The sequence below is a fragment of the Anomaloglossus baeobatrachus genome, chromosome 6, assembly GCF_048569485.1.
Source record: "Anomaloglossus baeobatrachus isolate aAnoBae1 chromosome 6, aAnoBae1.hap1, whole genome shotgun sequence".
Taxonomy (NCBI): Eukaryota; Metazoa; Chordata; class Amphibia; order Anura; family Aromobatidae; genus Anomaloglossus; species Anomaloglossus baeobatrachus.
In genome coordinates, this window is record NC_134358.1 from 210945378 (window position 1) to 210961363 (window position 15986).

A 15986-nucleotide genomic window follows, 5' to 3' on the forward strand; every position below is an offset into this window, starting at 1 on the left:
CTCCATCCCCCATGCTGCGCACCCCCCATTGTGCTCCATCCCCCATGCTGCGCACTCCCCATCGTGCTCTATCCCCCATGCTGCGCACTCCCCATCGTGCTCCATCCCCCATGCTGCGCATTCCCCATCGTGCTCCATCCCCCATGCTGCGCACTCCCAAACGTGCTCCATCCCCCATGCTGCACACTCCCCATCGTGCTCCATCCCCCATGCTGCGCACTCCCAAACGTGCTCCATCCCCCATGCTGCGCACTCCCTATCGTGCTCCATCCCCCATGCTGCGCACCCCCCATCGTGCTCCACAGTCACACATCAGACAGTATACACGCACACATCTGATCACATACACTCACACCCCACTTCTGCCTGTGCCCTCCGGTGTGCGGTCCCAGCAGCTGTGCTGCACGCAGTGCTCCTCTGCCTTCTGCCGACACGCACACACCCGATCGCATACACGCACACACCCGATCGCATACACGCACACACCCGATCGCGTACACGCACACACCCGATCGCATACACGCACACACCCGATCGCATACACGCACACACACGATCGTATACACGCACACACACATTGACGATATTACACATATGCGCTCACACTCACAACATCCGGAGATACCACATGCTTCTGGCCATGTGATCTTCTGGCAGGTCCTGGAAGGTCTCTGCACGCACAGTATCGCCGCCGAGAAGCAAGCGATATCACTGGATGTTGTGAGTGTGTGGATGCGATCTGATGTGTATGTGAGGTGTGTGTGAGAGTGAGTGTGATCTGATGTGTGTGTGTGTGTCTGTTCTTATGTGTGTGCGTGTCTGTGTGTTACGCCGCTGCAGGACCTTGATGCGCTCACCTGGGAGCCGGTGTACGCTGGTAACTATGCTACACAATATTACTCGATGTGTACCATAGTTACCAGCGTAGCCCGCCCCCCGCTCGTACGGGAGCCCACACCAGCGTACGGCGGCAACCTCAGCAATGCGAGGGTATGTGTCAGCTGGGTTGGCGGCGTACGCTGATGTGGGCTCCCGGGGGTAAAGCACTCACCTGGGAGTCGGGGCTCCGTGTCATTTCGGGGAATGCGTGCGGGGGGCGGGGCCAGAGCGAGCGTGCAATGCGTGAGGGGGCGGGGCGTGGCCGAGTTGCCAATGCGTGCAGGGGGCCGGGGCGAGAGGCCAATCCGTGTGGGGGGCGGAGCCTGGGCAAGCGGCCAATCCGTGTGGGGGGTGGGCCTGGCCAAACGGTTAATCCATGCGGGGGGCGGGGCCGAGCCGAGCGGCCAATCCGTGTGGAGGGCCGGGGCCAGGCCGGGCCCAGCGGCCAATCCGACGGTTGTCACTGTAAGGACACAATTTTGGAGAAAGACAGACAGACAGAATAAGGCAATTATATATATAGATATGCAACTACCCTCAGAGGACAACAGCTATAAGGCAGTAATGTGGCTTAATGCAGCCAAATCATTTAACAGTTTAGAATAGGAGTATATATGGGCTGTGCTGTCATATATGGGTTTTGGTGAGAGATTATTTTTATGAGTTCAGTTTTTATATTCTGCTCCGCGAACCACTGTAAAGGCTACTGGTTATATGTCTGGATACTTCTATTTAAGCAGGGTTCCTTCCTTTCCCCACTCCTATTCTCAATAGAGTGTTAGCCTCTTTGCAACGGCGCTGAGAATGTCCAAAAGGATGAAGAGCTTTAAATATGTTCCATTCATTGAAAAAGTTGTCCTGCTCACTGATGATGTTTTGTTAGTTGCTATTTCTTAATAACAGGCCAAACTCACTAAAGGAGGTTATCTCCATAATAAATCACTTTGGTACCCTTTCGGTTCTCTCAAGTAATTGGGATGTCTTCCTTCATGACCCAATGCCGTAAGCCTCCTTTATATATAGATCTATCGTATACATTAAAAAAGTGACTTCATCTAAATATCTTGGAATTCAAATCAGTTTAAAAATAGCAGAATAAGAAACATCAAATATTTTACCAATGCTACAAAGGTTCTACCAAAAAATAATGCCTGGTGTAAACTCCCGTTATCTGTAATAGGAAAAGTTAATTTAACCAACAATGGTCCTTAGGCCATAAGCCCTTTATATCTTGCACAATGCCCCAATTTGCCTAGGCATATTTCCCATAAGATTGATAATATATTGCTGGATTTAATACGGAAAAAGGGAATTTCTAGGATTAAATTGCAAACCTCAAACAAGCCCAAGATTAATAGAGGACTACCGATAGCAGAACCTTTTTTTTGTATTATATTTCTTCACACTTACAACACTTAAAGGGAATCTGTTATCAGGTTTTTGCTCCTCCATCTGAGAGCAGTATAATGTAGAGACAGAGACCCTAATTCCAGTGATGTGTCATTTACTGAGCTGTTTGCTGTCATTTTGATAAAATCAATGTTTTCTCTGCGGCAGATCTAGCAGTTATACAGTGCTCATGAATATCCTTGACTATCTGGCAGCACGCCAAGTAGTCCTCTAATGATCTACTGCTGATAAATAGTGATTTTTTGAAAGCTACACTAAGCAGCCCAGTAAGTGACACTCCACTGGAATCAGTATCTCAGCCCCATGTTATGCTCCTCTCAGATTAGGTGGCCAAAACCTGGTGACAGATTTCCTTTAAGAGGCTGCAGCGGGAAAATGTCGTATTTAACTTCTCAATGGCTTTGTTTAGACATGTGTTAATGGGAAATAACCTGTTTCCAATATTAGACTCTGGGAGATTCTTGACGGCTATGAAACTCATTCCTGTGAAAATGTTTCTCACTGATAGAATTTGGAAAAAAGCTAAAGAGTTTTAAAAAATGCTCTTTAATTTGGGGTAATTTGAACTACTCAGAGCTACAGTTGGTACTGAAAGTATTCAGACCTCTTTAAATTTTTCACTCTTTGTTTCATTGCAGCCATTTGGTAAATTCAAAAAAGTTCATTTTTTTTCTCATTAATAAACACTATGCACCCCATCTTGACAGAAAAAACAGAAATGTAGACATTTTTGCAAATTTATTAAACAAGAAAAACTGAAATATCACATGGTCATAAGTATTCAGACCCTTTGCTCAGTACTGAGTAGAAGCACCCTTTTGAGTTAGTACAGCCATGAGTCTTCTTCGGAATGATGCAACAAGTTTTTCACACTTGGATTTGGGATCCTCTGCCATTCTTCCTTGCAGATCATCTCCAGCTTCATCAAGTTGGATGGTGAACGTTGATGGACAGTCATTATCAGATCTCTCCAGACATGCTCTATGGGGTTTAGGTCAGGGCTCTGGCTGGGCCAGTCAAGAATTGTCACAGAGCTGTTCGGAAGCCACTCCTTTGTTATTTTAGCTGTGTGCATAGGGTCATTGTCTTGTTGGAAGTTGAACCTTTGGCCAAGTCTAAGGTCGAGAGCACTCTGGAAGAGGTTTTCTTCCAGGATATCTCTGTACTTAGTCACACTCATCTTTTCTTCAATTGCAACCAGTCATCCTGTCCCTGAAACTGAAAAACACCCCATAGCATGATGCTGCCACCACCATGCTTCACTGTTGGGATTGTATTGAGAAGGTGATGAGCAGTGCCTGGTTTTCTCCATACATACCGCTTAGAATTATCACCAAAAAGTTTTATCTTCATCTCATCAGACCATAAAATCTTTTTTCTCATAGTTTGGGAGTTCTTTGTGTGTTTTTTTTGTAAACTCTATGCAAGGTTTCATATGTATTGCACTGAGGAGAGGCTTCTGTCAGGCCTCTCTGCCATAAAGGCCTGACTGGTAGAGGGCTGCAGTGATAGTTGACTTTGTGGAACTTTCTCCAACCTACCTACTGCATCTCTGGAGCTCAGCCACAGTGATCCTGGGGTTCTTCTTTACCTCTTTCACCAAGGCTCTTCTCCCACGATTGCTCAGTTTGGTTGGATGGCCAGGTCTAGGAAGAGTTCCGGTGGTCCCAAACGTCTTCCAATTAAAGATTGTGAAGGCCACTGTGCTCTTAAGAGCCTTGAATACTGCAGAAATTCTTTTGTAACCTTGGCAAGATCTGTGCCTTGCCACAATTCTGTCTCTGAGCTCCTTGAGTAGTTCCTTTTGAGCTCATGATTCTCATTTATTTAGTCTGACATGCACTGTGAGCTGTGAAGTCTTATATAGACAGGTGTGTGCCTTTCCAAATCAAGTCGTATCAGTTTAATTTAACACAGCTGGACTCCAATGAAAGAGTAGAACCATCTCAAGGAGGATCACAAGGAATTAGACAACATGTGACTTAAATATGAGTGTCTGAGGAAAGGGTCTGCATTCCTATGACCATGTGATATTTCAGTTTTTCTTGGTTAATAAATTTGCAAAAATGTCTGCATTTCTGTTTTTTTGTCAAGATGGGGTGCAGAGTGTACAATAATGAGGGAAAAAAAAAACTTTTTTGAATTTACCAAATGGCTGCAATGAAACAAACAGTGAAAAATTTAAAGGGGTCTGAATACTTTCTGTACCCACTGTATACAGCGCTGTGTATGATTGTCTGGTCGCTTAAGAACCTTTAACTTAAGCTCTTATTTTTACAGCTGAAATCCTTGTGCAGGAGACTCAACGACTAGCTATCACATGTATATTGTGTCAGGCTAAGAGATTTATACCTCCTAATTGTCCCGGATTCAGCGGGACTGTCCCATTTTGTGGGCTCACTGCCGTAGTCCTGCTATTCAGTGCTCTTGTTCCGGCTCCTCCTCTCAGTGCAATGAATAAATTAACTCAGTTCAGTGCATAAATTAAATTTTCATCTGCTCTGGTTTCGTGAGATGGGACTAGAACTCATTAACTTGTGAGCTCTTGGTCCATAAATAGCAGCTCTACCATTGCGCCACTGCCTACATTGATAGGCATAGCAGGATGTGGTAATCTTGACCTCTATTGCACACAGAGAAGCAGATTTTTCAGCTACATAGCGATATAGATAGATACAGTCAGGGCCAGAAATATTTGGACAGTGACACAAGTTTTGTTATTTTAGCTGTTTACAAAAACATGTTCAGAAATACAATTATATATATAATATGGGCTGAAAGTGCACACTCCCAGCTGCAATATGAGAGTTTTCACATCCAAATCAGAGAAAGGGTTTAGGAATCATAGCTCTGTAATGCATAGCCTCCTCTTTTTCAAGGGACCAAAAGTAATTGGACAAGGGACTCTAAGGGCTGCAATTAACTCTGAAGGCGTCTCCCTCGTTAACCTGTAATCAATGAAGTAGTTAAAAGGTCTGGGGTTGATTACAGGTGTGTGGTTTTGCATTTGGAAGCTGTTGCTGTGACCAGACAACATGCGGTCTAAGGAACTCTCAATTGAGGTGAAGCAGAACATCCTGAGGCTGAAAAAAAAAGAAAAAATCCATCAGAGAGATAGCAGACATGCTTGGAGTAGCAAAATCAACAGTCGGGTACATTCTGAGAAGAAAGGAATTGACTGGTGAGCTTGGGAACTCAAAAAGGCCTGGGCGTCCATGGATGACAACAGTGGTGGATGATCGCCGCATACTTTCTTTGGTGAAGAAGAACCCGTTCACAACATCAACTGAAGTCCAGAACACTCTCAGTGAAGTAGGTGTATCTGTCTCTAAGTCAACAGTAAAGAGAAGACTCCATGAAAGTAAATACAAAGGGTTCACATCTAGATGCAAACCATTCATCAATTCCAAAAATAGACAGGCCAGAGTTAAATTTGCTGAAAAACACCTCATGAAGCCAGCTCAGTTCTGGAAAAGTATTCTATGGACAGATGAGACAAAGATCAACCTGTACCAGAATGATGGGAAGAAAAAAGTTTGGAGAAGAAAGGGAACGGCACATGATCCAAGGCACACCACATCCTCTGTAAAACATGGTGGAGGCAACGTGATGGCATGGGCATGCATGGCTTTGAATGGCACTGGGTCACTTGTGTTTATTGATGACATAACAGCAGACAAGAGTAGCCGGATGACTTCTGAAGTGTACAGGGATATACTTTCAGCCCAGATTCAGCCAAATGCCGCAAAGTTGATCGGACGGCGCTTCATAGTACAGATTGACAATGACCCCAAGCATACAGCCAAAGCTACCCAGGAGTTCATGAGTGCAAAAAAGTGGAACATTCTGCAATGGCCAAGTCAACCACCAGATCTTAACCCAATTGAGCATGCATTTCACTTGCTCAAATCCAGACTTAAGACGGAAAGACCCACAAACAAGCAAGACCTGAAGGCTGCAGCTGTAGAGGCCTGGCAAAGCATTAAGAAGGAGGAAACCCAGCGTTTGGTGATGTCCATGGGTTCCAGACTTAAGGCAGTGATTGCCTCCAAAGGATTCGCAACAAAATATTGAAAATAAAAATATTTTGTTTGGGTTTGGTTTATTTGTCCAATTACTTTTGACCTCCTAAAATGTGGAGTGTTTGTAAAGAAATGTGTACAATTCCTACAATTTCTATCAGATATTTTTGTTCAAACCTTCAAATTAAACGTTACAATCTGCGCTTGAATTCTGTTGTAGAGGTTTCATTTCAAATCCAATGTGGTGGCATGCAGAGCCCAACTCGCGAAAATTGTGTCACTGTCCAAATATTTCTGGACCTAACTGTATATACTGTATCTCTATGTAGGTGAAGGAAAAAGTCAGATTCTTTTGTTCCTGTAAAACTACTAAACCAAACTAAAAAGTTTATTTATATATATATTTTTATATATATGTGTATATATATACACGAGTATATTTATTTATTTTTTTGTAACTTTTTTTCTCATTTCTTTACAGTAGTTTTACAGGCACAAAAGAATCTGACTTTTTCCTTCACCTGCATAGATATACAGTATATATCTATCCATAGCTCTACGTACAGTATATATAGACACACACACATATATTTCTAAATCTCTCTCTCTCTCTCTCTCTCTCTCTATATATATATATATATATATATATATATATATATATATATATATAATATATCTTCTGCAGGTGTTTACACCACACAATGTAATAACAATCTTTTCTAATTATTGCGCGTTTTATGCGTTAAAAATAGAAAAAGTTATGATTCTTGATAGAAGGGGAGGAAAGAAAATGAAATTGCAAAAACAGAAAAGTGCCCAGGGGTGATGGGTTAATATCTACTGCATTACAAAGTAATAAACCAAATTGATGCAAAAATCACAATCTGACTTTTAAAGCATTTATCTTTCAGGAACACTTACCCAAAACGAAATGGTTTTCAAGCGTCTTCACCTGGGCACAGTGTCCTATGGTACGGATACAATGGATGAAATCCAGAATCATGTAGCGAGCTCCTACTCACTGGTAAGTCTGTGTTATTAGGTATTTGAGGAAACATAAAATAAAACTGCGGGAAGAAAACTCTGAATGCATTGACTTAGCCGAGGTCCCCTAATGTCAACACAGAGCTGTGAAGGAGTTTTTTACCCCAGCGTTTACATGCATGGAGGAATCTGGACATAGCTGTCAATTGGCCAATGGCTGTCTAAAACTGGCCATGCACATAAGATAGCACTCTGCTGACATCCCCATACATATGGTGGTTTTACCATTGAGGTGGGAGAAAGCCGCTGTCAGACATCTGCCATGAAAATAAAAGGATCACGTGCGTGATAAAAAAAATTCCAGCTGGCTGCCATTTGTCCAGGAATCATTGGGGAAATCATACACATCAGGCGGTCAGCCGGTCCATCTAATGTAATTATTCTAATGAGTAGAGTTTGTTGATTCCAGGATCGTTGCATTCCAGGATGCAGTTTAAGAAAAAAAAGCAAAAAACTTTATTTTCCTAATTTTTCCGCAAACGTTTCTGTCCTTGTTGACGACACAAGCAGCTAAACTCAGTAATTAGCAACAACGTTTTTAACATGACGGCAGCGCTGCAGACAACAACAGAAACGGGAAGCACAAACGGAGACTCAGCAATGGACTTGGTGAGGAGGATTAAAGCACAGTTTGTTCGTTACAGCAAACTGCACCTGGGGATGTACGGTAACTTTCCTTGAACCAAAATCCCTTTAATGTGTTTGTGCACCTTCGCCATCCGCTGTCTCATTATTCCATTTGGCTATTATGAAATTACAATAGGAGAGATTTATCCGGACCAGTAAAGTAGTTCAAGTAGGAACTAATCAGATTGTTTCCCATTTTTCCAAAACTTTTTAAAAAAGTATACAGCTACCATATTTACCCTTTATGTGCATCGTTTGTATGCTCCTCGAAAGATCCATTTTGTAGCACTTTTAATTGCATCATTGAAGAAGTGGCAGATATGTGGGGCCCAATTAGTTTAGAAGGATCTCAAGTGTTACTTTAACTTTTTTCTTCTCCTATAAACCCACCTGTTGTTAACGGTTGTCTGTACACTGAAAGCAGATTATGTTTACCTAAATCCTAATTAAACATACATGAAACCCCTCCGGAAACATGCGGAGAGCTTTCAATTTGTGATAATAAGTGTTTCCAGTCACCCAACCCGTTAGCCGGTGGTAGTCGTATGACATTGATTTCCCTCCCTTGTATTGTGTCCTGTTTTATTAATATAAAAAAAAGAACAGCCTTCTTGTACAATCATGCCAGAGAGAAATCTATTATAACATGATTATATTTTCCCACTGGAAGCATTCCGTGACAGAGAGCATAATCTTTAATGGAATCTGTGTGAAATTAAATTATACAAGCATCAATAAACATAACATAATTCAGAAGGAGTAAATCAGCTTAATTTATTTGCGTCTGTAATGACATCGGCGAATGCGGAATGCAAATGCAAAGGTTCAAAGCAGGAGTTGGGAAGCAGATGAGCAGAAAAGTTAAACCCATTATTACGCAGCACTGTAATTTGATGGGCAGTGTGTTCACGGATCAGTGGCTCAGTGCACTGAGCCCAAGACAGGCTCCAAAGTGGGCTCTTATTGCGACAGCACACGAGGACATGGTGGGTGTATATTATACCGTGTTACTTAACATTGGAACGTAAATCCACCATATTGTGTGCCTAATAATAATGATATCGGTTTGCTAGGTGTTGCCTGGCATCATTCATCCTAATTATGTACTGCTGTAAATGCAAACAAGTATTTATTGTAAAAAAAAATAAATCCTCAACTTCAAAAAATGCCACAGAGCACTTCAACTGAAATGAGCAAATTTATATATAAATTACCAAGAAAATGAAAATATAGAAAAAAATTAAAATATAGAAATATATATATATATATATATATATATATATATATATATATATATAATTAGTCATGTATAGTTATATATATAATATAATATATATTAGTATATAGATATATATATACATATATATATATATATATATATACATATATATATATATATATATATAGAATATTTATATCACATTATTTTTCTTTCACACCATTAAAAAATTTTGCTTTGTCATTTCTACTTTCTACTGGCTTTTCTCACATACGTGAATGGCTGTAGAAAAAAAAAAGCACAGCGGAACTTTTATTCAAAAGCTAAATAAAATTATGTTCCTGGAAACTGATGGTGGATGATAGGTGTTGAAATCTGCGCTGCTGTGGTATAAAGGATGAAAGGCAAGTCCTAAAACATCATTTTAGTCAACGCGTTTCGGAGTAAAACTCCTTCATCAGGATAATCACCATTCGTTCTGGAAACTGAGAGTTGAGTAACATCCCTATAAAGACACTTGCGATAGAATTTATCAGAATGTCACATTGGTGACATAGAAGAACAGGTTTTGCTGCCCCAGGATCTTAAGAAGTGCAGCTGCCCACAACTATTCTCCAGTACTCCCCTAAGAATGTGTGGAGCTGCAGAGTGCATGATCGACAACCATTCCATTCACACAGGGCTTTTTAGACCCCCTGTTCTCAGGATCAGTGGGGGTCACAGCAGTCGGACTTTCATCGATTGGGAACTTATACCTTCTGCAATTAAATTTTGAAATCCATTTTCTCCTAATACTTCTTGTGAAAATAAAAATTTGGGGCTAAAACAACATTTTTAGTAGAAAAAAATATATTTTTGTATTTTCACAGCCCAATGTAATAAAATTCTGAGGCATCTTTGTTCTTAAAATGTTCACAATACCCCTAGATAAATTCCTTGAGAAGTATAGTCTACAGTTTGGGTTTATTTAGAAGGGATGTGGTGGTGTTTCTGGTTTTCTTGCACCTGAGATGTTCTGCAAATGGTACCTACAATCTGCTGCAGTACATCAGAGTAGAGTATGTTTTTTTTAATGAGGGACCCTGTTGCTATTTCATGTTTAGGGGAGCATGGTTCTACTGACCAGGTCCCTTTAACTCCTTAATGCAATATCATATACATATACATGATTGCGTGGGTTACTCCATGTGCAGTGTGCTTAGGAGCGGCGTTCTCGCCACGCAAAGCAGATGTTGGCTGTATTATTTAGCCGAAGTCTGTCTCTAACAGCCACTGTTATTTTGTGTTGCCATGTTCATAAAAGTCCAATCTATTAACATTTAAAATAATTCACTTGATTGGTAAGTAAGAACAAAACACAACAATTGCGTTTTTGTTTCAATTACCACTCTTCCCTAAAAAAATAATAGGCAATAAAAAAAGGATCAAAATGTCATACCTATCCCAAATTGTTATAATTAAAACCATCTGATCACCATGGAAAAAAAATCAAGCCCTCACCCAGCATAGTTGACAGAAAAAAAAATGTTGCTGGTCTTGGAAAATGGGGAAGAAAAAACAAAATATTTTTAAAAATAAATTTATAATCAAAGTAATTTTTATCACAGTATACCATAAAAACAAAACATAAAAATATGGCAAAATAATATACATATAATATATATATATATATTTTCACAACTTCACCACACTTGGATTCTTTTCCGTTTTCCAGCACATTGAATGGTATACTCATCAAGCAAAACAAAACCACCCTACATGACTATATTGATGGAGAAATTAAAAAATTATGACTTTTTAAAAAAGTAATCCAATAAAGGACAGCAGAAAAATTAAAAATGGGCTGCAGAGGGAAGGGGCTGAAGGACATACGCCAGTAATTAATTGCGGTTTATTATTTTTTAATAGATACAAATTTGCTAAAATTCTAAATTTTCTTACACAAGATACTTTATATATACACCCCATATATTCTAAAATGCATGTAAAAAGCTTATTTACCCTCTAGAAAAGCTCTTAATTTCTCTTTGGTCTATTATAAAGGTTCCACCGCAAACAAATAATAACAATACCAGCTCAACTCCTTCAAGAAAAGTCCAATCATCAGCACCTAAAGTACGCAAGACTGTGAGCAGCCGGGTCCATGAGGCAGTGAAAGCCATCGCTTTGTGCCATAATGTTACTCCAGTCTATGAATCCCGTGCCGGTGTGAATGGAGAAACAGAGTATGCCGAAGTGGATCAGGACTTCAGTGATGATAACCGCACCTACCAAGCCTCAAGCCCTGATGAGGTCAGTATGCTTTTTGCATAATGATATTTAGTGCTGGCTTTGATAGCATTTTGGCAAATTTAAAGGGATTGGCTGTTTGATGAGTTGTCTCCTTTGAACATCCCTGTGTAAAGGTACCGTCACATATAAGACTAAAGGGGGCTTTACACGCTGCGAAATCGCTAATGCGGAGTCGTTGGGGTCACGGAATTTGTGACGCACATCCGGCCGCATTAGCGATGTTGCTGCGTGTGACACCGATGAGCGATTTTGCATCGTTGCAAAAACGTGCAAAATCGCTCATCAGTGACATGGGGGTCCATTCTTGATTATCGTTACTGCAGCAGTAATGATGTAGTTCGTCGCTCCTGCGGCAGCACACATCGCTCCGTGTGACACCGCAGGAGCGAGGAACCTCACCTTATCTGCCTCCTGCCCGCTATGAGGAAGGAAGGAGGTGGGCGGGATGTTCCGGCCACTCATCTCCGCCCCTCCGCTTCTATTGGGCGCCCGCTCGGTGACGTCGCTGTGACGCCGCACGGACCGCCCCCTTAGAAAGGAAGCAGTTCGCCGGTCACAGCGACGTTACCGGGCAGGTAAGTATGTGTAACGGGTCTGCGCGATGTTGTGCGGCACGGGCAGCGATTTGCCCGTGTCGCACAACAGATGGGGGCGGGTACCCACGCTGGCGATATCGGGACCGATATCGCAGCGTGTAAAGTAGCCTTTAGAACAGCAGTGGTGTAAAGCCCCGTTTCTTCCCTTTCTTTCATGCAATTTGCTTAGCATTGAGCACCCCTATATATACATATATATATATTGTGAGGCATCAACCGGCTGCATTGTAAATGGCCGGTACGTTTTGCAGAAGCGTTCGTGCTCTGCAATGTGAATGTTGCTGGGACCTATGGTTCCACGGATTGCATTACATGCAGAATCATGGTTGTGTGCTGGAAAGGGTGTGTAAAGGTACCGTCACATATAATGAGATCGCTAGCGAGATCGCTGCTGAGTCACGGTTTCTGTGACGCAGTAGCGATCCTGTTAGCAATCTCGTTATGTGTGACACCTACCAGCGATCAGGCCCCTGCTGTGAGATCGCTAGTCGTTGCAGAATGGTCCAGGCCATTTTCTTCAAAGGTGATGTCCTGCTGGGCAGGAAACATCGCTGTGTTTGACACTGTGTGACAGGGTCACAGTGACTGCTGAGATTGTTATACAGGTCGCTACTGCGACCTGCATCGTTTCTGCATCGTTGGTAAGGTCTGACTGTGTGACATCTCACCAGCGACCTCCCAGCGACTTACCAGCGATCCCGATCAGGTCGCATCGTTTTCGGGATCGCTGGTAAGTCATTTTGTGTGACTGGGCCTTAATGGGCCTTCTTTGAGAGTTCCGATAATCTTTGAGGTAACTCTAATGACAAAAAAGCACAATCCTTGCTGTCAAAAATACCAGAGCCGTGGCAGACCCCACAAAGTTAGTGGGATCCATTAGAGAATCTTGAGTTCATTATGAACAGTTGTTTGATCAGTGATCAGTATTGGAGGAAGAGGAGCTTTATTGAATGGGAATTAGCATCTTTATGTTCTTGAGACCCTGACAGTTGTAATCCCAAAGCATTGTGATTCATTTAGTTCTTATTATTCATTTCCTTAACTTGGAAAAAAAAAATTTCATTTGTTTATTTCTTAATTTATTTTGCACACTGTGCCCCTCATAAGCTGTTAAAATACTTTTAAAGGGCATTTGAAATTATTAATAAACTTCCCCTGTAACTTGAGCTGGTATATTAGCCTCAGTAACAGTAGAAATTATACCTTCTGCCTGCATAGCAGAGCTAACTGAGTCTTGTAGGGCCCAGTAACTTCGGCCCTCTCTCTTCACCCAGGGACCACATTACAATCAGGTCTGAGAGGGATAACGCACTGACAATGCTTCAGAATCTGTATACACAGCCCTGTGCATAGAATGATTAGGAAAGCAGAGATTAATAAACTCTTCCTGAATAAAGCAATAGAAGCAGAGAAATTATTACCCTTGGGAATATATATGTGACGCCCTGGCAAAACCAGGTAGTCACAGAAAGAGTTAAACCTCCTTGGTACCACCTGATCCCACACTGGTACAGTGAAGCAGCCGCACCCCCCCCCTAGTGTAACAAAAGGAGCAGGAGGGGAGGAGTTGAGGCAGTCAGTGGAAGGAGAAGGAGAGGAGTGCAGTCAGGGGTTGTGGCTCCTGGGCTGCTGGGGAAGTGGAGAAAGGAGAAAGCCGAGTCTTGGAGCTGAAGTAGAGAGTAGGTTCAGGGGCACCTGTAGTGGACCGGGGCATGGTAGTGGCCCGCCGGTAGTGTGCACGGGACCCCGGACTTGTGCAAAGAGAGGACTTCCCCCGTCCGAAACAGAGAAGGTGACTCTTAGCTGGAGTGCAGAGGAGAGAGGGCCCTGCTTCGTGTACCGGGTATGGGATCCGAACACCACCATACCAAAGGCCTACGGACACCGGCAATTTCTGGTTAAGTACTGGACTCTATGCTTCCTGACCCTACACATAAAAACAGCCTCATCCAACACCAGGACAACCGGACTGTGAGTTTCCTGCTCCCTGCAATCCCTGCCACCACCACAACTCCCACTTGGGCCCTGGGACTACAAATCCCCTACCCGTGGAGGGGATCCCACCTTGCTGCCCCACACCATCAGTCCCGAGCATGGTCCCCAGAGGCAGCGGCGGTGCCACCATCTCATTACCGCAACCCACGGGTGGTGTCACAGACAATCTCCCCTGTACATATTCCCCTTTTTCTTTGTTGTGCAGCCTGGGATCACAGACCGTGTCACGCCATGGTCATACCTCTAGAAGCGACCCCATTGGCCCAGTTCTGAGTACCCCCTATCCCTGAGCGACACATATACTGTACAGTATATCTGTGATATTGGGAATAGATCCTTTGCGCAGGAAGGCAGGAATAAGTATAAGTTTCCCGCCCTTTTTCCCCATTCCACAAAGGCAGCAGGCCTTTGGCACATGTGGGAGGATTATTCACGCTCTTAGTATAGTGAAGAGAGGAAGGTCTTTTACATCCCTTGCACAATAGTTAAATACTTTATTATTCCCCTTTCACAGAAACCGAACCTCCACTAGTTCAAACTTGGCAGCTGATTGGCAGCTTGAGTCTCCGCTCACATGCAGCCAGCCAGAAGCAGATCACTTCCGAGGTAGGGTGGGTGGGCTTTTTCAAATTTATTCATTTTTGTTGCACACTACATGTAATTAAGCTGCTGTTACCCCCAGTGCGAGACGATCAAACACTGCAAGCGGCTCGCACAGGGCTGAGCACCGAGCGTACCTAAGCAAAGCGATGCTCATGCCGTTGAGTTAACACGTAAAGCATCTGAACTCCAAACCCGTACTCTGTTTTTTTTATGCCGGTGTTCGGTAATAAAAACGAACTTCGGGTTTGCTCATCTCTAATGGGGAGAACAGCTCTGTCTTAATGCCGCCTCCCCTTGATAGTTAGGCCACGTGCTCACGTTGAGTGTTTGGTAAAGTTTTTTTTTTAACTCTGTCTTTGTAAGTGAAGACCAGGAGTAAGTAAACTATGCAGACGTGGTGCACTTGTTTCTATTACACTTTTCCTCTGACTGTTCCACTCCTGATTTTGATTACTGACATAAAAAACGAATCAAATATTCAGCATGTGCATGTGGCCTTAACTTCTTTGGATGATCCAAGAATAGTTAGAGGTTGTCCCCTACTTTTACATTAATGGCCTATGCTTAGGATAGTTCATCATTGTCAGTTCGGCCAGGGTCCAACACCCCACAACCCCACCAATCAGCTGTTCTCGGTGCTGGCAGCAGGCAGCTGGAAATGTTCACTTCCAGAGCTTCTCCGTTTTCAGATAGTGGCTGTGGCCAGGAACTGCACATCCGCCTCCTGTTGATTTGAATGGGAAGTGGATGTGCAGTACCCGGCCGTGGCCAGTATGAGGAAATGGAGCAGCTCCGGAACTGAGCATTTCTGGCTGCCTACTGCCGCTGTCAGCACTGAGAACGGGGGGGTGGGGTCTCAGACCCCGGCCAATCTGACATTAATGACCTATCCTTAGGATATGCCATCAATGTAAAATTAGTGGACAATCCCTTTAATAGTGCCTCGTCTCAAACACAGTATGCCGTGAGATGCCATTTACACCAGTATCCTCTCCAGTCAAGAAGTTTGGTAGAGGTTTAGAAAATTTTTGTCAAGTGTTACCAAAAACTGCTTTATTTACCAGGACAAACAGGTCTGGAGCAAAATTATTTACAAGACCTGAGTTGAGGTGTCACATTGGTAGTCCAGAACGCTGGGGATGCCGCAAGTAGTAGGAGGTGTGGGTACCATTGAAATGGTCACTGTACTTGGATCCAGGAATAAAATGTTTTATATTCTTAGAAAATTTTCTACCTTATTTAAGGTTTTGACAATGTTGCCCAAGGTTATGTCAAAATGCATCATGTGGTTTTAAAATA

The 15986-nt window shown here is 42.8% G+C and overlaps 1 protein-coding gene across 2 annotated transcripts in view; it reads left to right on the top strand.

The window, feature by feature from the left end:
• Positions 1-15986, top strand: part of ATP9B (ATPase phospholipid transporting 9B (putative)) — a 441649-nt gene that overhangs the window by 330759 nt on the left and 94904 nt on the right. For both annotated transcript variants that reach the window (XM_075314650.1, XM_075314649.1), the window contains exons 14-15: positions 7223-7335; positions 11245-11493. In XM_075314650.1, coding sequence (XP_075170765.1) covers positions 7223-7335; positions 11245-11493 — 362 coding nt within the window. The remainder of the gene's footprint in view (positions 1-7222; positions 7336-11244; positions 11494-15986) is intronic.